The following is a 25,000-nucleotide window of genomic DNA, read 5'->3' as shown; positions in this document are numbered from 1 at the left end:
GACAGACAAACACACGCACACACACACACACACACACACACACACACACACACACACACGTTGTCTGAGGAGCCCACACTCCTTCCTCTAGATGAACTTCATCCCCTCAGGCTGTGAGAGAGGCCTCCAGACTAGACTGTCTTTCTCTCTGTGTCTGTAAACAGAGATAGAGGATGAAGAGCAGGTGTTTGTGTCTCTCCCTCAGGCCTCTGGGTTTTCCAGTCACATCTACTTAAACAGGAGTGACAGGGCCCTCTGACCCTGACAAAGAAAGAATAAAAACTGAAAACGAAGAGAAAGCAAAACCATTTAATAATAATAATAATAATAATAATAATAATAATAATGTTTATTTAGAGCCCAATATCACTATTTATTGTCTCAAAGGGCTTTATATGTCTATAACAAAGTTAAATCAAAATTATATTATACATAAGTTCAAGAAAATAGATAAGTCTTTAGTCTGGTTTTAAAGGCATGGAGAGAGTTTGCCTCCCTAACTTCTGTAGGTAAACCATTCCAGAGGAAGGGAGAGCGGTAGGAAAAGGCTCGGTTGCCAGTGGACTTCTTTTTAACTCTTGGAATGACTAATAATCCAGAATCTTGAGAGTGCAGGGTGTGAGGTGGGTTATAGGGTGTAATTAAGTCAGACAGGTAGGAAGGCGCAAGCCCATGTAAAATTTTATGTTAATGTTATGTTAATAAGAGGGGGAAAAAATACATATATATATATATATATGTGTGTGTGTGTGTTTTCTTAACTGTTTAACTGATAGCTTTCAGAATCGCTTTTTGTCTGGCCCCTCACCTGGGACCTCTCTGCCTTGGGTGATCCTACCAGGAGCTGCATGCTCCAGGCAGCACAGCTCCCAGGATCACAGGGGCTCACAAACCCCTCCACCACCATAAGGTTGTGATTCCAGGAGGGGTGGTCCTTCGAGCCGGATTTAACATTTCAAGGAACAGAAACAAAAATTCAATACATTATCATTGGAGCAACTTAACAACTAATGTTTCACAGCCCAATAACAGACCATTTGTATATTTGTTTTTGTTTTCACATTTTGGTCTATAATATTGGTGTATGTGGTATTAGTGTTTGTTGTATCAGTGTATGTAGTGTAGGTGTGTGTTATGTTGTTGTATATATGTCTGTATAGTATAGGAACATGTAATGCTGGTGTATATAGTAATGGTTTATATAGTACAGGTGAGTTGGATGTTGGTGTATATAGTAATGGTTTATATAGTACAGGTTGGTGGGATGTTGGTGTATATAGTAATGGTTTATATAGTACAGGTTGGTGGGTTGTTGGTGTAAATAGTATTGGTTTATATAGTACAGGTGAGTGGGGTGTTGGTGTATATAGTATTGGTTTATATAGTACAGGTGAGTGGGATGTTGGTGTATATAGTATTGGTTTATATAGTACAGGTTGGTGGAATGTTGGTGTATATAGTATTGGTTTATATAGTACAGGTTGGTGGAATGTTGGTGTATATAGTAATGGTTTATATAGTACAAGTTGGTGGGATGTTGGTATATATAGTAATGGTTTATATAGTACAGGTGAGTGGGATGTTTGTGTATATAGTAATGGTTTATATAGTACAGGTGAGTGGGATGTTGGTGTATATAGTATTGGTTTATATAGTACAGGTGAGTGGGATGTTGGTGTATATAGTATTGGTTTATATAGTACAGGTGAGTGGGATGTTGTTGTATATAGTATTGTTTTATATAGTACAGGTGAGTGGGATGTTTGTGTATATAGTATTGGTTTATATAGTACAGGTTGGTGGGATGTTGGTGTATATAGTATTGGTTTATATAGTACAGGTGAATGGGATGTTTGTGTATATAGTATTGGTTTATATAGTACAGGTTGGTGGGATGTTGGTGTATACAGTATTGGTTTATATAGTACAGGTTGGTGGGTTGTTGGTGTATATAGTAATGGTTTATATAGTACAGGTTGGTGGGATGTTGGTATATATAGTAATGGTTTATATAGTACAGGTGAGTGGGATGTTTGTGTATATAGTAATGGTTTATATAGTACAGGTGAGTGGGATGTTGGTGTATAAAGTATTGGTTTATATAGTACAGGTGAGTGGGATGTTGGTGTATATAGTATTGGTTTATATAGTACAGGTGAGTGGGATGTTGGTGTATATAGTATTGGTTTATATAGTACAGGTGAGTGGGATGTTGGTGTATATAGTATTGGTTTATATAGTACAGGTTGGTGGGATGTTGGTGTATATAGTATTGGTTTATATAGTACAGGTGAGTGGGATGTTGGTGTATATAGTAATGGTTTATATAGTACAGGTTGGTGGGATGTTCATGTATATAGTAATGGTTTATATAGTACAGGTTGGTGGGATGTTTGTGTATATAGTATTAGTTTATATAGTACAGGTTGGTGGGATGTTTGTGTATATAGTATTGGTTTATATAGTACAGGTTGGTGGGATGTTGGTGTATATAGTATTGGTTTATATAGTACAGGTTGGTGGAATGTTGGTGTATATAGTAATGGTTTATATAGTACAGGTTGGTGGGATGTTCATGTATATAGTAATGGTTTATATAGTACAAGTTGGTGGGATGCTGGTGTATATAGTATTGGTTTATATAGTACAGGTTGGTGGGATGCTGGTGTATATAGTATTGTTTTATATAGTACAGGTGAGTGGGATGTTGGTGTATATAGTATTGGTTTATATAGTACAGGTGAGTGGGATGTTTGTGTATATAGTATTGGTTTATATAGTACAGGTTGGTGGAATGTTGGTGTATATAGTATTGGTTTATATAGTACAGGTTGGTGGAATGTTGGTGTATATAGTATTGTTTTATATAGTACAGGTGAGTGGGATGTTGGTGTATATAGTATTGTTTTATATAGTACAGGTGAGTGGGATGTTGGTGTATATAGTATTGGTTTATATAGTACAGGTGAGTGGGATGTTTGTGTATATAGTATTGGTTTATATAGTACAGGTTGGTGGAATGTTGGTGTATATAGTATTGGTTTATATAGTACAGGTTGGTGGAATGTTGGTGTATATAGTATTGTTTTATATAGTACAGGTTGGTGGGATGCTGGTGTATATAGTATTGTTTTATATAGTACAGGTGAGTGGGATGTTGGTGTATATAGTATTGGTTTATATAGTACAGGTGAGTGGGATGTTGGTGTATATAGTACTGGTTTATATAGTACAGGTGAGTGGGATGTTGGTGTATATAGTACTGGTTTATATAGTACAGGTGAGTGGGATGTTGGTTTTTATATAGTAACAGTTTATAAGGTATTGGTGTGTTAGGTGGTGATTTGTTATTTTTATAATGAGACCAGTATCTTGAGCCACTCCACAATAGAGGAAGAATAGAGGAATAGAGGAAGAAACCTTGGAAGGAACCAAGACTCAACAGGGGGAGCCCATCCTCCTCTGGCCATCGCATAAAACAGACATTCACAGTGTGAAGAGAAAGTCCTGCTTTTTGTATATAAATTTGATGTTTTGCACTAAGAGATGGCTTAATTTAAGTCATGAAAGCCTCTGAGTGTATCCTTGGGTTGTCCATATGGGGCTATCCTCAGCAGCAGTGAGTGGTTTCCTAGTGCGTAGAACTCCAACCAGAAGTAGGGCATCAGGATGGATCAGGTCCGGAGAGCAGAAGGGGTCAGGATCACTGGTATCTTGAGAGTAGCATGTATAGCTCCACAGAGAGAGAGAGAGTGAGAGAGTTTGTTATTGTCGTGTAATGGTTAAGGGCAATGTACGTTGTATGCTGATTGGGAGCCAGTCACAATAATCTAACCTAGAGGTTACGAAGGCATGAACTAGTTTTTCTGCATCGTGTAATGACATTACATTTCTTATCTTAGCAATGTTTCTGAGATGAAAGAAGGCTATCCTAGTAATATTATCTACATGAGCTTCAAATGAGAGACTGGAATCAATAATCACACCAAAGTCTTTTGCGCATGGTGCAACAGAAAAGGCCAAAGTTACTATGTAATCAGAGAGCTTACTCCTTGCTCTGTGTGGTCCAAGCATAAGTACTTCTGTCTCGTCAGAATTAAGTAGTAGGACGTTGATAAGCATCCAGTGTCTAATGTCCTTTACACATTCCTCAGTTTTATTAAGCTGGTGTTTCTCATCTGGCTTTGCTGAAACATACAACTGTGTGTCATCAACACAGCAGTGGAAGCTAATACCATGTTTATGAATAATATTACTGAGGGGTAGCATATATAAAGACACATTTTAAACGAGATTTGATAAAGAAAATGTGACCACCGTTATGAGTGGGTCCTATGACGTCCCAATAACCCCTACTGAATCTAAAATGGACACGAACCCCTGTTCTCAGAGGGTCTCTTGGGTTATCAAAATGACCCCATGGCCTCCGCAACTTCATCTGAGAGAACTGTTAAAGAGCTGTTAATTTTGAATGTTGTTATAGCAGTGATATCTTTTGGAAATATGTTTTTAGGCTGGATCCTAAGAACAGAGATGAAACTATATGGTTCTACAACAGCTGGAGATACTGTGTTTTTCAAACTTCATTTCTAGTGGATGTGGAACTCTAGTGTGAGAGCTATAGGCAGGAGCAATAATCCAGGTCCAGAGGGACTAATATATGTCATGGTCTCTGTGGATTTATTGATTGACTGTTGCCTTATTTTTGATTTTCAATTGTGGTGATTATGGTAAAGAATGTATAAATCATGTCCTGTAAGACTTTTCATCTTCATTTGAAGCAGAAAATGTTCTAATGTGTGTGTGTGTGTGTGTTTCTGTTACAGATGTTTAGTAATAAGAAGGGTTTGTTGTTTGTTTATTTGTTGTTTGTTTCTGTTGCAGATGTTTAGTAATAAGAAGGGTTTGTTGCCGGAGCCCAGTCTGAGTCAGCTTCTCCACAGTATGACCAACCCAGCAGCCCTGCAAGTCTTAATGAGACCATACCACACCGGAAAACGAGGAGGTACACACCCGCATTGACCCTTACCCTAACACTGACATTAACCCTAACCCTAACACTGACATTAACCCTAACCCTAACACTGACATTAACCCTTACCCTAACACTGACATTAACCCTTACCCTAACTCTGACATTAACCCTTACCCTAACACTGACATTAACCCTAACCCTAACACTGACATTAACCCTAACCCTAACACTGACATTAACCCTTACCCTAACACTGACATTAACCCTTACCCTAACACTGACATTAACCCTAACCCTAACACTGACATTAACCCTTACCCTAACACTGACATTAACCCTTACCCTAACACTGACATTAACCCTAACCCTAACACTGACATTAACCCTAACCCTAACACTGACATTAACCCTAACCCTAACACTGACATTAACCCTAACCCTAACCCTAACACATGTACTAAATGTATGTGTACACTCACTTTCTTTGTGCCCTTGTGCCCTCCTCCTGATCTGTCCTGTCTATCATCTGTGTAAATGAACAGATGTATAGTAACAACTAAGTACTTCAAACAACTTTTCAAGTGGACTAGAATGGATCCTGTAAAAGTCTGTGTGTGTGTGTGTGTGTGTGTGTGTGTGTGTGTGGTGCGCGTGCGGGTGCGCTATGTCTTGGAATAATATCCTGTTGAATGGGGTCTAACTCTAATCATATATTAAAATGAGCTGCTCAGAGCCTGGGAGGATGAATGAGTTGAGGAGATAGAGGCTGGTGCTTAAAGTGAACACACAATTAGAAGTCTAAATTTAGCACCTGATTAAATGTTAAACGTCTCTACCTGTTCTGGAAGAAAGCTGCCTTTAGTGTTGAAACTAGCATACATTATGAAAAGTTGAGAGAGAGAACATGTTCTATCCTTCCACTGTCCTCCTACACTTTTTCCTTCTCTCTTACACACATATTCTGTTCTCTGTCTGTCTCTCTGTCTGTCTGTCTCTCTCTCTCTCATAGTTCTAGCTGTAGTTCAAGTGCTTTATTGGCATGACTGTTCAATTTGACAACATTGCCAAAGCACGTTCTCTCTCTGTTTGTCTCTCTTTTTATCTTACACTTTTTCCATATCAGTGCACACAGTGAGTCAGTGTCAACGGATAAATTACGTTTTAGGTCAAACTCAAGTCGCTGTCTGCTTATCTGCTTGGTCTGTTTATCTGAGCACAAAAAATGGTTATCATGGTAGGCTGCACGTCTTGAAATCTCAGATCATCCAGAATGTTCTGCTGATTGACAGCTGTGTTGTGGTGAGGTTCTGTGCTCAGTGGTGGATGGAAGCTTCATTTTTGCAGCTGGTGGGACTAATTATCCAGTCTGCCGTTTTTTACAGTCACGCCTGTATGCTTATAAACATGCATGTTTATTTTACCAGTGTTGGAAGAATGAAGAATTGAGATACCTGCTCTTTTTCTCCGTCTTTCTCACTCTCTCATTTCATTTTTCTTAATTTGTCAGGCTTTATGTGCGCACATGACAGTGCATTTGCACAAACAGGATACAACTGTACATGTTACTGCTCCTGTTACATGAGATGACCTTAGTATCATTTGAACTATTATGTTATAATATAATTATGGCCTTATTACATCAGTATACACCGCACTACAGAATCTCTACATCAATATACACCATACTACACAATCTACATCAATACACACAACACTACACAATCTCTACATCAATATACACCACACTACACAATCTCTACATCAATACACACCACACTACACAATCTACATCAATACACACCACACTACACAATCTACATCAATACACACAACACTACACAATCTCTACATCAATACACACCACACTACACAATCTCTACATCAATATACACCACACTACTCAATCTACATCAATACACACAACACTACACAATCTCTACATCAATACACACAACACTACACAATCTCTACATCAATACACACCACACTACACAATCTACATCAATACACACCACACTACACAATCTCTACATCAATACACACCACACTACACAATCTACATCAATATATACCACACTACACAATCTACATCAATATACACAACACTACACAATCTCTACATCAATACACACCACACTACACAATCTCTACATCAATACACACAACACTACACAATCTACATCAATACACACAACACTACACAATCTCTACATGAATACACACCACACTACACAATCTCTACATCAATACACTCCTGACAGAATATGTGTGTGTTCATCTTAATTTGTTTATTTTTAAATAAATCAATAAATGAGAATTTGGTTAAAGAAGATCATTTTTATTATCAACCTTGTATTTGTTTATTTGTTTTTAAATAGGAATGGGGTAGTCTGGACACACTGGCAAATTATGATGTATAAGAATATACATTTATGGTGCACTGCAAAAGGCAGACTGGAGAACAGTAAATGCAGTACATTGTACAGAGTCCACTAACTTTCGTCTCTCTCTACTTCCTCATCCAAAATCTGTTGTTTTTATCAGTAGTTCAGCAGCCTAGTCTAGCTGCTAGTTTATGACTGTACCTGATTTTTGGCATTGAACATTCAGGCTATCTTGTGAAAACGGCAAAACCAAAACTTATTTCATGGGATTTCTAGTTTGGTTCAGAGCTTTGAAATGTCCTTCAGGACAGATGACCTGTTCACTCTGACTAAACTCTGGTTAAGGGATGTCTCATTCACTCTGACTAAACTATGGTTAAGGGATGTCTCATTCACTCTGACTAAACTCTGGTTAAGGGATGTCTCATTCACTCTGACTAAACTCTGGTTAAGGGATGTCTCATTCACTCTGACTAGACTCTGGTTAAGAGATGTCTCATTCACTCTGACTAAACTCTGGTTAAGAGATGTCTCATTCACTCTGACTAAACTCTGGTTAAGGGATGTCTCATTCACTCTGACTAGACTCTGGTTAAGAGATGTCTCATTTACTCTGACTAAACTCTGGTTAAGAGATGTCTCATTCACTCTGACTAAACTCTGGTTAAGGGATGTCTCATTCACTCTGACTAGACTCTGGTTAAGAGATGTCTCATTCACTCTGACTAGACTCTGGTTAAGGGATGTCTCATTCACTCTGGCTAAACTCTGGTTAAGAGATGTCTCATTCACTCTGACTAAACTCTGGTTAAGAGATGTCCTGCTTAGGAGCTGTCTCAGGTCCAGTCCACTGTCATCATTGAGCAGTCCCAACTCAGGTTCACTGTAAGTTTAAGCAACACATTACAAAGCTTCAAAGTTCAGTTGTTTTTGGACGATGCCAGAGCGTATGTAAAAACGTACCCAATACATGTTCATACAAATATGGAAGTGGTAATTTCATATTAACTTCATCTGATGTATTCTCAGGAAAGTCTTTATCCTGTTTTTGTTTTGTTTTTTGCTTGTTTTTCTTCTTCCTTTTTATAGATTACTGCTCATCTTTAAAGTTGCATTTCAGTGTAGGTTTAAATTCTTGATTCCTTTGGTTAGTCTGCTGTTTCTGATAGCTGCCTGGGTTTAGTGATGGAACTTTCCAACACGTTATATTTTTGTTTCCACCTGGACAGAAAATATATGAGCTTTGGAATCAGGTGTTGTCCCCAAAATCTGCCCCAATACCCAACCATTGAATGGTTTACAATGAGGACAGCATTCCAATGTGAAGAGCTTTAATTTTCCTCATTCCACTCCTGCATTGGTGGCCTGTATTCTCTGGCCCAATTCCTGCTCTGAGTACTGAACCAACTTCCAAGTTTGTCTGGACGTCTTTTTGGAAAATGGCATACCTATGAAAGGAATTCTACACCTATTATTACAGCTTCCGAAAAGAACCAACTATGAACCCGAATGAAACGTGATATGCTAGACAGAGTGTGGTACCAGCACAGTCACCTCTGTGACAGTTTGTATATAACTGAAATCTAGTGTGCCTCATTAGTCGGGAACCGTTTAGGGCTGAAGCACCAGAGGTGCTGTGCCTCTGGTGTCCACCAGAGGGTGCACGCACTGGAGGTGCAAGGCCCTATTGGTTTTATAAGGATTTTTTTTTTCTTCAAGGCTTGGCCATTTTTTAGGTGGTTCCAATGGGCTAAAACTCATGAATTCTGGTACACACGTCAGTGCTTGTGACAGTTACTCAGGGACACAGGCTTGGCCGCAGGTGTGGCCCAGGGACTCCGTACTGCCACCATATGGCACTGAGTCTTGTGTCTGGCATATGGTTTCACCTACATGCACCAGATTTGGTAGGCCTATGGGTATCCCCAAGACGAACAAATTTGCAGTTACATTGTATTAGTCATTCCCAACAGGAAGTGAGTTATTTTGGATTTTGTGCGTTTTGACACGTGTTACATTTTGATATACTCCACTTAGACAGTTCATCGGATTCATGTGCTATATATGATGTGAAGATGTTGCAGATTTTAAATTGCGAAGGGATTTTTGATATCTTGCAAGGTGCTGAAATGGCAAAACGATAAATTTATATGTCTTGCCACTCAGGACAGAAATGTGTCATAAATTCTCCATGCATTGCTTGATACAACTCAAACTTCACAGGTTATTGGTTTTGATGGTTATGATGATATCCACATGCCCAGAGCCCACCCAGGTATAGCGCCACCATCTGGCAACAGAAAGAGTGGCTTTTTCACCCATCTTGGCTATAGTGCTCCTAGACAGTTCACGGGATTAATTTCAGATTTGGTGTACATGAAGTCACGGCTGTCCTGATTTTACAGTGTGAAGGGATTTTTGATATGTTGAACAGTGTAGCCATGGGTAAAGGATGAATTTGGGCACCTCTGAACAGATTTTTTGGTTGTTTCACCAGTCTGATGAGTGACAGGATGTTTAACCAATCGAATGAGTTGCAGCATGGCGGTTGGTCTAGAGGTGCCTACGTTATGACGTACCCCTTGAGACACATTCAGACATGTTTGTTTGTGTGTTTAGAGCATGTTAGTGGTGCTGCTAACTCACCCATATCAGGAGGCGTTTTGCTCGCCTAGGAAGAAATGAACTCTGGTCTTTTAATTGTGGTCTTGTGTAAAAATGAACTCTTCTAATTGTGGTCTTGTGTAGATTTGGTGATTAAGTCAGGGATAACAGTTGACAAGCTGTCCCATTTGAAAACATTGGACAAGATGTAGGCAAACTCAGCTTCGAGTCGCAGTGTTGAAATGATGAAATTCAACCTTCACAGGATTATTTGTGCATTGAGTATAATGCCATCTGCATGGGAAAAGTGTGTCTATGTTACAGCACCACTAGCTGGAAACAGGAAGATAGTGCTTCCGACATCTGAAAACTCATGAAACTTGGCACACACATCAGATGTGAGTGCATTGTTTGATGACGAAATGTCACAGGTTGTGGATCGCTGGAGGGACGAGGACCCTTTATCACCACTTGCGGCTGTATTTGTGATCGGTGATGTGCGTTGATGGAGTGCGTTAATGGAATGTTAAGTTCTGTCCTGATCATTCAGTTGACACGTGCTGCAAGATCACCCGCAGACACTTCCAGTCTGGGAGTTATTTGTTTTAGAGGAGGGACTGGTTTTGCCTGTAAATGTGATCTATGCCTTTGATGTTAGTCCTTAGAAAGTTAACTGTGCCATGTCGTACTTCACTGACATCACAGAAGTGGTCTAGCAGGGTAGTATCTCACCTAAGTCTGCTGCTTTAAAGCATCTCTCCAACAGCTGATCTAAGTCATTTCACCACGTCTTCCATGTCTAAAGGCCTCTGGGACATCGTCATCCAGTCCACAGTTCAATTTGCACAGATCCTATAGAACGCTCTTTGCCAGGATCCCTAAGGGTTTAAGGGCTCTTTCAAGGTCATTGAAAGAATTTACAGTAGAGTATGGAGCAGACCCATTCACCCTAGTGATTGGTCCTTTAAAAATAAGAAAGATGTCATATTTCGCATTTCGCTGATCACAGATATCACGCTTAAGATTACATTTAATTTTATTAACCCATCGTGTTATTTTAAATCAACCATAGCCCAAACCACTCTGAAGTCTTTGCCCAGGGGGATGGCTTGCTTTCTGGTCGCCTCTGTACTTTCTATGACTGTTGTCCACACTCAGAGACCACACAAATGATGCACTTGAGTGAGACACTTAACGGTGGTGCATGTATCACACTCTATCGTATTGTGTTGAAAGAAGTGGTTTTGTAGCCTCATGTTGCACCTTTAACTGCTCATGAATAATGCCCTGCAATCTGCGAAGAACATTCTGTGATTTTTCAACATCCTGTTGAGATTTAAGGCGCCGTGTCCAGCTAGCCATTAATTTTCACCTAATGTTTTTGGAAGAGCAATCAAATTAGCTAATGTTTGCCTTTAATAACATGGACACATATGCAACTTGAAAAAATGAGTTTTCTTCTGTAGACATTTCAGTTTTCTCCTCTGTGAGTGCAGTGATGGGGACGAGATAACCTATATCAAGTCCGAGTCAAGACCAAAACCTTAAAGGGTCGAAACTGAGTCAAGACCTAGTCTTTGGAGGATGCGAGACCAAGTCGAGGCTTTAATATTCAAAAGTGAAATTTCTGTAGGGGAGATTGGGGGTTGTTAGCTGTAGGGGCAGGTTGGCACACTGTGCATCTCGAGCTCCCTACAGGGAGTAGAAACAGAAATGTAACATGATACATCTACCCTCTTCATATGGACCAGTGATGGGGATGAGACCACCTATATCGAGTCCGAGTCAAGATGGAGTAGAATGGCTTTCAATTCTGGGATGAGACTGAGTAAGTGAAAATGTGGTCTCGTGACCACGACCGGACTCAAGTAATACAATGCTATGTGAGTGCCGTGACAAGTTCTGGTTATACCATTTTCTTTGCAATTCTGTTAGAGGTCACATGTGGACATATATCTTCTTCTTCTTCTTCTTGCCTTGGAATGTTTCCTTTGGTGACTGGTATTTTGCTTTGTGTATACACCTCAGGTGATTTGATGAAGCTGTAGTCATGGATACTGCTTACACCCCAGCCAGTTTACTGGATGCTGTTGATGGGTTTCTCTTGGCTCATCATTAAGAGAAGGATTTCAGTTTTCGTGCCCTTACAGCTGTTTCATCAACTTCTCTGTGTAGCTGAGATATAAAGCTGAGAGATGTCGCTGAGAAATAAAAAGAGATACATTTGATCAGTCCTAGTAACCTTGATCTATACAGGTATAGCAGCACATGTGCACTGGTAGGCCATTAGCTTTTGGCGAAACCTTGGTTCTCTGGCTTTGTATTCCTGACTGTGGGCTTAACCTCCTGATATCTTTTTCCTTGTCTCAGTATAGTACAAACCGCCCTTCTTCTTCTTTTTTTATTGATTTGGCTAGTTTTTCCGTAGCCAGAACTTTATGGGATTTGAAGTTTTTGTCTTCAAGCCTTTAGAATTTATAAGGTACTGAAATGAACTTCAGCATGGAATCCTGGTTTGCTGTTCAATAAACAGGACTGAATTTTAAATTGTAAATAATTGTAAATGTGTTTATAAACATTATAAATGTAGTCAGTGCAGTTCATATTAGATATGTTTGTTCTGTATAACAGTAGATTGTATTAATTAAACCAGATTAATCAAATTTGACCTATCATCCTGCTGTTCCATGTAGTCAAAGGCATTTGATCTCCATTTTTCCCTTGGTTAAAATTAAAAACAGTTTTCATGTCTGAAGAATTATCTGGCTGTTTCATGTCGCAGCTGTTATTGCATTGGTTTCGGCAGTAAATGCAGTGTTGTGGCCTGGTCTGTGGGTTCGATGGTAGAATTGAAAACAAGGTGGGGGGGGGGGGTTCTTTCTCGGTTTGCTACAGCACATTTTACCGAGTAAACCATGCCATCTTCGGGCCTTCCCTTTTGCACACAACGGGGTGCATCTAGCAGCTCTGGAAACTGGGTTTCTCAGTCAGTGTTAACTTACTGACGTCCAGCCTTTCCTCCTGTGCAGGAGAAGAGTGGTGCATGCGCTGTTAATTCTGGCCAGCATAACTGAAACATTAGAAATGTAGTCATTTCAGTTAGAATACTGGGTGTGTTTCTCCTGTATGATAGTAGATTGTATTAACTTTGTTTACAAGACATTAGGTTTTGAGTTGCATGTTCTTTTCATGCACCCTTTTCTTACACCATTTTCAGGCTTGTTGTGAATTATATCAAGCATATGAAGTACAAACATGGTTGTGGTGTGTAATAATGTAATAGTAATATTAATACTGTAACGGAGGCAGAAAAAGTCATGCTGGACAAAAATGTCTTCTGTTGTACATGTCTGTGTTAGGTCTTTCAAAGCAAATATTGAAATTATTGTCAGTCAAATTACCACTCAAATTTGGTAACAATGTGGTAACAGTTTTCAAAATTAGCCTATGTTAATGATTTAACATTGTTGGCTATCAGATGTGTCCATTGTAATCCACTCTAATAATGATAGTAATAATTTTTCAACCCTGCTGTGGTGTACATTACTTCATATCATGTCATGTCCATGCTTTAAAAAAAGAAAAAGGTCCTTTTCTCTATAAATATTTCAGCCGTTATCTCTTGGGTGTCAGCTCATCTAGATAAGCACGGCTGAATTCGAGAACAGGCTATACAAACATCGTATACTAATTTTAATTTTCCATGCAAATTTGGGAGAAACCCTGTTACAGTACAATATATTCAAATTCTTCTTTTTAGAGCAAAAAAATCTATGCGTTTTTCTCTGGTGAATTTGGGGTTTGCTGTTGTACCCATTTGAGGAGCATTTTAGAGATTACTGTTTTATCAAACATTTTCTGTCACTCTTAAATTCAGTTAATTGTAAATGATGAATTGTGTTAAGAATTATGCTATAATTCTTGGTTAATTTTAATACCTTAATTTGCTTTTGGTTCATTTACACAATCAGTGTGACAGCCAGTGTGATTGTTTAAACTACAGTAAAATAAAGTGAATTCTGGCTAGGGTCAAAAAATAGAATTAGACTCTCTCTCTCTCTCTTTCTCTCACTCTCTCTCTCTCTCTCTCTCTCTCTCTCTCTCATAGGGAAGTTTACTCGTCCTCATGTTCTACCCTTCCTGCGTCCCCCTCTCACAACTGCCCTGCTACAGTTGGGCAAAGCGCAACAGGTACACTCTTTCTCTCTCTCCTTCTCTCTCTTCTCTTTCTCTTTCTCACTCTCTTCTGTCTCTCGTTCTCACTCTCTCTCTTTCTCTTTCTCCCCCTTTCTCTCTCTCTTTCTCTATCTCTCTCTTTCTTTCTCTCTCTATCTCTGTCTCTCCCTCACTCTCTCTCTCTCTCTGTCCTTTTTTCTCTTGTTCTTTTATTGCATTTGTCATGACACATTAACACAGCCAGTGTATAGGTCTGGGCCAGTGTATAGGTCTGGGCCAGTGTGTCGGTTTAGAGAGAGAGAGCCTGACATACAGGAATAGTGAGGCAGAGAAATGTACAAAGGAAAGACAGAAGAGTCGTGGGGGGGTATTGAAAGCTTCTCTCTCTCTCTCTATTTTTCTTTTTCTCTCAGAGTGCCATGTTGGGGAATGGTCTTGTTCTCCAGAATCTTCTCCACATGCAGCTGGCCCAGCAACAGCTTCTACAGATCAAAGACAAGCACATCAGCAATCTCATGGTGTGTGCGTGTGCGTGTGTGTGTGTGCGTGCGTGCGTGTGCGTGTATGTGCGCGCGTGCGTGTGCGTGTGTGTGTGTGTGTGTGTGTGTGAGAGAGAGAGAGAGGGAGTGTGTGTAAAAGCTGAGGTGCAGTGAATTAGTTTGTGAAACAGTTATTGATTCCCTCATTATGGAGTGTGTTTACCCTCTGTCATGCCCTATGTCTGCTCTGTTTTGTCTGAGTACAATTGCACAGTAAGGACTATTCTCTCTGTGTTTCTCTCTCTCCATTTCTCCCCTCTCCTTCAGCTCCCTGGTCTCCTCGGTGACCCCTCCAGGTTGCTCCTCCATAAGGTATTTAGTGTGAGAGCTCCAGCCCCCATGACAGTGGGCAAGGGTCTGCTGGGAGATTCACCCACTGGTCAGTCCTCTGTGTCAGGTACACACACACACACACACATACACGCACACACACATATACACACACACACACACACACACACACACACACACATACACGCACATATACACACACATACACACACACACACACACACACATACACGCACACACATATACACACACACACACACACACACACACACACACACATACACGCACATATACACACACATACACACACACACGCACACACACACACGTACACGCACACACACATATACACACACATACACACACACACACACACACACACACACACACACACACATACACGCACACACACATATACACACACCTACACGCACACACACACACACACATACACACACACACACACGCACACACACACACGCACATACATACACACACGCACGCACACACACACGCACACACACACACACGCACGCACACACACACACACACGCACACACACACACACACGCACATACATACACACATGCACACACACACGCACATACACACACACACACATACACACACACATGCACACACACATGCACATACATACAGACATACACACACACACACACAAACACGCACACACACATATACACACATACACACACACACACACACACACACACACATACACACACACACACGCACACACACACACGCACATACATACAGACATACACACACACACACACACGCACGCACACACACATATACACACACATACACACACACACACACACATACACACACACACACACACGCACACACACACGCACATACATACACACATACATACACACACACACACACGCACACGCACACATACACACACACACACACACGCACACACATACACACACACACACACACACGCACACACACACACGCACATACACACACGCACATACACATACACACACGCACACATACACACACACACACACATACACACACACATACACACACACATACACACACATACAGGAGGTCTGTTTTGTTGATTGGGGTGTAGGAGGTTTTACCAGTTTTGCCTTGAAGACATACTGGCAGTATGGTGGTCAGTCAGGGTACTGTCTATATGTAGTAAAGGTAATAATAATAATAATAATAATAATAATAATAATACTAATGTGTATAGGTGTGATGGTGAGTGTGTTTTGTTTTAGTGTGCGTGTGCGTGTGTGTATATGTGTGAGTGTGTATGTTAATGTGGGATTTTTTGTTTATGTTAGAGTGTGAAAAGACGGACTGTCATGACTCATTAGTAGGGAACTGATTCATCCAAAAATATTCAACTAAATGTGATTAGTTAGTGCCTTAGTTCTCCCTTCATACTTACACAACACGTTTCACACATTCTCCCCCTTTATTTATCTTTTCTGTCACTGTTCTCTATGGTTCTCAGAGCTGGGGCAGGACTCACCCTCAGTCTCATCCCAGTCAGGTGCATCTGTAAGTGGGGTGATGTCTTACCTTTCTGCCCCATCTCAACTGAACTCTGGTGGGGAGCAGAATGGGCCGTCTGCTGCCTCCACAGGCCCAGAACCTCTAGCTGCCGGCGCGGCTGCCGTGAGCACACAGGTCCAGCTGCAGGGCTTTGTCCCAGCCGTGAACAGGCCTACTCTGGGTCCTCTGCTCGGGAACACCACCCAAAAGGCTCCACACAGCAGCACTGAGGCTGCACCTACTGTAAGAGCCTCGATCCATCTCTCCTCCCCTCGTTTTCTCTTTCACTGCACCCCATCTGTTTCTTTTCCCTCAGTCTCTCTTTTTTCTCATGTTTTTTGTTTGGTTCTTCCTCTCCCTCTCTCTTTAGACTGGGTCTCAGACATCTTTGCTGGGAGAACCACCAAAAGAGGTGAAGCTGCCTTCAAATCCATATCTGAACCTAGCCAGCGTACTGCCCGGAGTAGTACTGCAAGGTACGTGAAAACACACACACACACACACACACACACAAAATTTGATAACCACACACACTTTGATAACCACAAACTCTTCCATACACAGAAATAGAGAAGAATGCGGCCACCGCTCTGTATGCGAGTGTGTGTGTGTGTGTGTGTGTGAGTATGTGTGTGATCATGTGTGTGTGCGTGTGCATGTGCATGTGTGTGTTTGAGTGTGAGTGTGCTGTGGTTGGCCATTCAAACAAATCAGTGTTTTTATTTTTATTGCAATGTATGTTTGTTAGTGTGTATTTATGTTTTGATGTTTGCCTTTGTGTGTGTGTGTGTGTGTGTGTGTACGCGCGCGTGTGTGTATGTGCATGTGTGCGTGCGTGTGTGTGTGTGTGTGTGTGTGTGTGGGCGTATGTGCGTGCGTGTGTGTGCGTGTGTATGCGTGCGTGTGTGTGTTTGCGTGTGTGTGTATGTTTGTGCGTGCGTGTGTGTGTGCGTGCGTGTGTGTGTGTTTGTGTGTGTGTGTGTGTGTTTATGTATGTGCGTGTGTGTGTTTGTGTGTGTGTGCGTGTGTGTGTCCTGCAGGTTCCAGCAGCAGTAAGGTTCAGAGTATTCATCCGGCTAGTGGGACATACAGCTCCACTGTCCCGCCTGCCTCCCAGTCAGCACACCAGTACAGCACGGAGACTCCATCAGAGTACACTCACCAGTACATGCCACAGTACTCACAGGTAAACACACACACACACACACACACACACACCATACAGCACAGAGAGTCCATGAGAGTACACTCATCAGTACATGCCACAGTACTCACAGGTAAACACACACACACACACACACACACACACACCAGGGTTCATACAGTCATGAAAACCTGGAAAAATCATTGAATCTGAAAATGGCCGAACAGTTTTGGAAAAATAAATAAACCCAGAAAGTTTTGGAAAAGTCATGGAAATTTGCTTCACAAATACCTGTAAAATGTTGTTCAGCAGGGCTGTATCAAATGCCATTTTTTGCTGATCGAATTTTAGCCAACCTTTTTCAAACGAAGCTTCGAATTTCTGTGACGTGTCATCGTTTTGGCCTGTTGTTTCGGGATACTCCACTTTCTACTTAGTAATATGAATAAAGACATGGTGAATATGAGAAACTGCAAGTCAGGCTTTTTTTTTTAAGTTTGACACTCTTTAATAGACATTATATACATCATTTGATCCAGAATTCCAGTCTTTGCGGTGTCAATGATTGGGATTCCTATAGCTGAGGATGCACCTAAAAATTCACAAATAATACAGTGATTATCTGCGCAGTGATCTAAACTAAATTTAGGTGTAACTAACGATATTGTAGACCTTAATTTACTCAGATAGCCATTTTACGAATTCAGAAATAAACTTACACTTTTCAGATGGTTTACCAAATTTGTTGCTGAGTGACCGTACACGGGTTTTATCTTGCATGTCTGGCATTCTGCTGACAGTCATCATCAGTAAGCTTAAAACTGCAACTGAGCACCCATCCTAATAATAGAATGCCAATTCAATGAACGAAGCTTCAGTACAGCCCTATGGCTGAGTTAAGATCGACTGAGAAAAATCTGTATTGGTTAAACAGTAATTTAATGTTCGAGCAGATCAGTCACGTCACTTGACATTATGTTGTTCTCTGCGTAGGGTAAGGCATGAAATGAAATATGTTGCAAAATGTGAGAGCTTGTAGACTTGATATTTGAGAACTTGTATAATACGACGTGAGAACTTGTAGAACAAAAATCTGAATTTGTATGTTTAAATCTGAACCCCTCGCGAATTTCACCTTACAAAATTTCGCTCTGGGGGCATGATCGTAAAAACAGCAAGCAAGTCACCTTGCTCAAATGTAATAAAGTATCCCCATTTTCACCCTGATCTGGTCTTAATTGCATAAATTTACCGTTTATTAATGAATACAATTACAGTGCAGTGTTTCTCAAGATGTATACCTACATTGCTTATGCTGTTTGTTCATAGGCGAAGACTGTGTAATATCTCTGTTTATGGGTGTTCATTGTTACCATTTAGACCACACAGACCAGATCAGGGTGAAAATGGGGATACTTTATTAAGCACAGCAAATATAAGTTCAAGTTCAAGTTCAAGTTTATTTAGAGCCCAATATCACTGTTTACAGTCTCAAAGGGCTTTACAGGCCACAACAGTCAAATCAAAATATGACGGCATCCCCTGACTTAATCCTCATGCGGGCAAGAAAAAACTCCCCAAAAACCCAAGAGGGGAATGGGAAAATGGGAGAAATCTTGAGGAGGACCACAGAGAGAGGAGACCCCTCCTAGGCCAGACAGGTGTGCAATAGGTGCCGACCACGTGGGCAGTTACAATTGAAAGTAAATTGGGGCATGAACAAAGGGGATGGCGATGTAGACAGGAGGCTGACGGGGGATGGAAGATGATAACACCAGGATGGATCAGTCCACAGGGCGGGAGGAGTCAGGATCACTGGTGTCTCAGGAGTAGCATGTGTGGCTCGACAGAGAGAGAAAGAGAGAAAGAGAGAGAGAGAGAGAGAGAGAGAAAGAGAGAGAGAGAGAGAGGGAGAGGGAGAGGGAGGGAGAGAGAGAGAGAGAGAGAGAGAGAGAGAGACACACATTGTCAGATGTTCATTTCCACATAATGGTAAAGGTAAATATACATCGTGTGCCGAGTGCAGGCAGGGACTCCAGTAAGACTAACTAGTACAGCATAATTAAAAGGGAGAGCTAGAAGGTAATATGGACATGATGGCACTCTGGGACACAAGGCGGCCACCCACTCCACAGTCAACAAACCTGAGTGAACATGTTAGAGTGGGGGGGCGACAGCATCCAAACATCCCAGTTCACCAAACAATCTATGCCCGAGAACCCTCCAGATCTGCTCCTTTGCCTAGTGAAGAGCTATTAGCAAAAGGCTTGGCTAAACAGAAAAGTTTTCAGCCTTGACTTAAACATAGAGACTGTGTCTGAGTCTCGAACATTAATTGGGAGGCTGTTCCATATCTGTGGGGCTCTGTAAGAGAAGGCTCTGCCCCCTGCTGTAGCCATCATAACTCGAGGTACCAACAAATAGCCTGCACCTTTTGATCTAAGTAGGCGTGGTGAATCATAAAAGACCAGGAGTTCGCGCAGGTACTGTGGCGCAAGACCATTTAATGCTCTATATGTTAATAGTAAGATTTTATAATCAATACGAGATTTGACGGGGAGCCAGTGCAGTGTGGATAAGATAGGGGTGATGTGATCATATTTTTTGGTTCTAGTAAGAACTCTGGCTGCTGCATTCTGAACTAACTGTAGCTTATTTATACATCTATTAGAGCATCCAGACAGTAAGGCATTACAGTAGTCTAACCTAGAGGTAATGAAAGCATGAACCAATTTTTCAGCATCTTGAAATGACAATGCATTTCTTATCTTGTTAATATTTCTAAGATGAAAGAAGGCTATCCTGGTAATATTATCTACATGAGATTCAAATGAAAGACTGGGGTCAATAATTACACCAAGATCTTTTACTGCCGCACCTGATGAAAGAGAAAGGCCATTCAGAGTAACTATGTGATCGGAAAGCTTACTCCTAGCTGCATGTGATCCTAGTACAAGTACTTCTGTTTTTTCAGAGTTGAGTGAAAGAAAGTTCGTAAGCATCCAGTGCCTAATATCCTTTAGACATTCCTCAATTTTGTTAAGTTGGTGTCTCTCGTCTGGCTTCGCTGAGACATACAGCTGTGTGTCATCAGCATAGCAGTGGAAGCTAATACCGTGTTTACGAATAACATTACCTAGAGGTAGCATATATAAAGAGAAAAGCAGTGGGCCTAAAACAGAACCTTGTGGGACTCCAAACTTTACCTCAGTATGTGCAGAGGACTCACCATTTACATCAACAAACTGATAACGATCAGTCAGGTAGGACCTAAGCCATAAGAGGGCCGTTCCCTTAACGCCAACAACATTTTCTAGTCTATCAAGGAGAATGGTATGATCAATGGTGTCAAAGGCTGCACTGAGGTCAAGCAACACAAGCAAGGAGACACAACCCTGATCAGAGGCCAGTAAGAGGTCATTTGCAACTTTAACCAGTGCTGTCTCTGTGCTGTGATGAGGCCTAAATCCTGACTGATACAGTTCATGGATGTTATTCTTATGTAAGTATGAGCATAACTGCTGTGCTACAGCCCTTTCTAGGATCTTGGAGATAAAGGGGAGGTTAGATATTGGCCTGTAGTTGGACAATGAACAGGGGTCAAGGTCAGGTTTTTTAATTAGGGGTTTGATAACTGCTAGTTTAAAAGATTTAGGTACATAGCCAGTGCTAAGGGAGGAATTGATTATTTTTAAAAGCGGTTCGATGACTACTGGCAGTATCTGCTTAAGGAAACGTGTAGGTAAGGGATCTAGTACACAAGTTGGTGATTTTGATGAAGAAATTAGTGAGGTCAATTCGGTCGCCTGAAGGGGAGTAAAACATTCTAATCGCTGATCTGGTATAGTTATATTGTTATCTACAGTGTTAGTGATCAAATTATCTGGTTTAAAATTTATAGCCTGGATTGTTTGCCTGATATTTTCAATTTTGCTGTTGAAAAAGTTCATAAATGCGTCGCCACTGAACATTGATGGTGTGCCTGTTTCCGAGGTGCTCTTATTCCCAGTTAGTTTTGATACGATATTAAATAAAAATCTAGGATTATTTTTGTTGTCTTCTATTAGGGTGGAGAGATACATTGATCTAGCGGCACTAAGAGCTTTTCTATAGCTCAGGAGGCTCTCCTTCCGTGCTAACTGGAATACTACCAATTTAGTTTGGCGCCATTTACGTTCTAATTTTCGAGTGGTAAGTTTTAAGGCGCGTGTGTGCTCATTATACCAGGGAGCTAGTTTTTTCTCTCTGATTATTTTCCTTTTAAGTGGGGCCACATTATCTAAGGTGTTGCGGAATGTTAACTCTAAAGATTCAGTTGCCTGATCAAGTTCTGTGGGGTGTGACATTGTTCCAGTCAAAGTTGATAACTCTGGGAGATTATTGATAAAATTTTGCGTAGTAGCTGGCGTAAACGTACGTTTATTATGATAGCGTGGCGAGCTGCATATATTATTACTAAGAAACATTTTGAATGAGATAAGATAATGATCTGAGATAGCTTCAGATTGTGGAAATGTGACTATACTTCCTACATTTAATCCGAGTGTTAGTATAAGATCGAGGGTGTGGCCACCATTATGAGTGGGCCCTATGACCGTTTGATTAATCCCTACTGAATCTAGAATGGACACGAACGCTGTTCTCAGAGGGTCCTGTGGGTTATCAAAATGAATGTTAAAGTCTCCGACAATTAGAGCTTTGACTAAAGAAATAACAAGGTTTGAGATAAAATCTGCAAATTCACAGAGGAATTCAGAGTACGGCCCAGGCGGTCTATAGATAATAATTAGTGTGATAGACTGGGTATTTTTTGTGGCTACATATGTTATGTTTGTATAAAGAACTTCAAACGCATTGAATTTATGTAGAGGTTTTTGTATGATGCCTAGGTTATCATTATAAATAACTGCAACGCCTCCTCCTCTGCTAGTTACACGAGGCTGGTGTATATAACTGTATCCAGGAGGACTAGCTTCATTTAATGCGACGTACTCATTTGGTTTTATCCACGTTTCTGTTAAACACAGTACATTAAACTCCTGATCAGTAATAATTTCATTGACAATGAGCGCTTTAGGCGTAAGAGATCTAATATTTAACAGTCCTAGCTTTAGATCGAAGGTGCTGGCGGTACATTCAGTATGATTTAAATCTATGTTAATTAAATTACTAGAACAAATTCTCTGAGTATTTCTACATTTTCGTATAGGTCGGGGGACAGACACAGTCTCAATATAGTTTAACCTGGGTGACGACTCTGTGCAGCTAGCAGACGGTCGGTTTAGCCTTTTTGCCTGCTTCCTGGCCTTGGCTCTGGATTGTCACGGATGAACTGTTCTGAGACTATGCGCTATGTTACAAGAAATGAGAGCAGCACCTTCCCGAGTGGGATGGACACCGTCTCGCCCTAAGAGGCCAGCCTTGCCCTCAAAACTATTCCAATTGTCTATAAAGCCCACATTGTTGTCAGAGCACCACCTGGACATCCAGCAGTTCAGCGACCATAACCTGCTGTAAGCTACATCGCCTCGCCGGATTGGGATGGGGCCAGAGCATATTACTGCATCGGACATCGCCTTCGCTAATTTACACACCTCTACGATATTACTTTTAGTAACCTCTGATTGACGAAGGCGTATATCGTTAGCTCCTACATGAAAAACTATCTTAGAAAACCTGTGCTTACTTAACACTTTAAGATTACTTGCTATGTCCGGCGCCCTGGCTCCCGGTATACAGCTAACTAAGGCTGCTGGTGCCCCTAAAGGTCTAGCTAATTTCACGTGCCGTAGAATGGAATCTCCTATAACCAGAGCTCTTTCAGGTTTCTCAGCGGGTGTTTCACTGAGGAGGGCAAACCTGTTTGACACGTGAAGCGGGGAGTGGTGTGTCTCTCGTGGGCTAGCCTTAGCGTTAGCTTTGGCTTTGCACTTATGCCGCCGAGTCGTCACCCATTCGCCCCGCTGTGAGGGCTCTGGTGCCGGAGTCGGAGAGCTGCTAACTCTTCCTAAGCCATCCAGATTTTCTTTTACAGGAACTAGGCTATTGTCACTCTCACTAAGCCTCTCTAGCATCTGGATGCGCACCTCTAATGCTACAATCTTCTCCGTCAGGGAGCTAACTAATGCACATTTAGCACAAACAGAGCTATTATTAATGACGGAGGAAGAATGGCTAAACATCCTGCACTCGACACACTGAACAGGCTGAATATTTGCCATAGTGAAAGTTTCACGTACCTTAAACCCAGATTTAATTGGTATTAAATTAGGCGTTGGTATTTAAATTAGGCAGTTCACGCGTAGGGCAGCTGCAGAGTCGCACAAGGGACAAACCGGAACCTATAAAGCTCGTCTTCTACGTTGGAGCAGTGTATGTGCATTGTACAGTATGATGATCTGTCATTGAGGACAGATTAGCAAATTTGATAGACAAAGCAGCATTCACTGCATTTCGGCCGTCATGTTTGTTTTGGTGTCCCAAACTTTCGCCAGTGTCATGGCAACCATACGTCATCTTTTCTGAAGCTCTCCGATTTCCCTGTCCACTTTACAACGTGAACCCGGCGTTTTCAAATTTATGCACCTCAGAGAGCGTTTTCGAAAAGTATCGTTTCCGATAGCGGAAGGGCTAAACGGAGAAACAATTATGCATATTCAGATTGACCCGGGTTAGTGCTGACAGGGCAAGAGGAAAATGCATATTCAGATTGACCCGGGTTAGTGCTGACAGGGCAAGAGGAAAATGCATATTCAGATTGACCCGGGTTAGTGCTGACAGGGCAAGAGGAAAATGCATATCAATATTACAATACAAACAACAATACTGTAGAACAACAGAATCCTTAAAAATGAATGTCTTTAAGTAAACCGGAAGAAACGTTGCAGTGCTATGCCGTCCGTCTCAGCCGAGAACGGAGAAATCTCTGGCTGAGTCCTTCCCGAGTCAGGCCCCCACACCACGCATATTTGCAGTTGATTGCTACTGAAGCTTCGGAGAACTAAACATGGTATTCGGGACAGCCCTACAAACCACACAGCTTCTCATTAAGTTTTGTTAAAATAGACTGTGGCAAATTTCGACATGGATTTTTATTCTTATTTTTCTCGTATACACAGACTTTTCAGAGAATGTATGGTCATGAAATTTTGCCTCAAAGGCATGGAAAAGTCATGGAAATTTATTGGTAAAAATGTGTATGAGCCCTAGACACACACACACTCACACCTCAGATGGACCACAGTTCTCAGAGATGATTTCACAGCAGAAGGCCATCATGACAGTAACCGATATTTAGGAGGTAAAAATTGCACAGATGACTCAGATACAGAAA

General features: G+C 41.2%; 1 protein-coding gene across 1 annotated transcript in view; it reads left to right on the top strand.

Annotated features, from left to right (window-relative positions):
• Positions 1-25,000, top strand: part of raver2 (ribonucleoprotein, PTB-binding 2) — a 98,344-nt gene that overhangs the window by 66,305 nt on the left and 7,039 nt on the right. Inside the window, exons 5-11 of the mRNA XM_030791911.1 lie at positions 4,885-5,005; positions 14,072-14,154; positions 14,553-14,657; positions 14,946-15,057; positions 16,483-16,772; positions 16,894-16,999; positions 17,564-17,709. Of these exons, the coding sequence (XP_030647771.1) occupies positions 4,885-5,005; positions 14,072-14,154; positions 14,553-14,657; positions 14,946-15,057; positions 16,483-16,772; positions 16,894-16,999; positions 17,564-17,709 (963 nt within the window). The remainder of the gene's footprint in view (positions 1-4,884; positions 5,006-14,071; positions 14,155-14,552; positions 14,658-14,945; positions 15,058-16,482; positions 16,773-16,893; positions 17,000-17,563; positions 17,710-25,000) is intronic.

The sequence above is a fragment of the Chanos chanos genome, chromosome 14, assembly GCF_902362185.1.
Source record: "Chanos chanos chromosome 14, fChaCha1.1, whole genome shotgun sequence".
Lineage (NCBI taxonomy): Eukaryota > Metazoa > Chordata > Actinopteri > Gonorynchiformes > Chanidae > Chanos > Chanos chanos.
The sequence above is the reverse complement of the archived record's forward strand: the minus strand, read 5'-3'. Positions and strand labels throughout refer to the sequence as shown.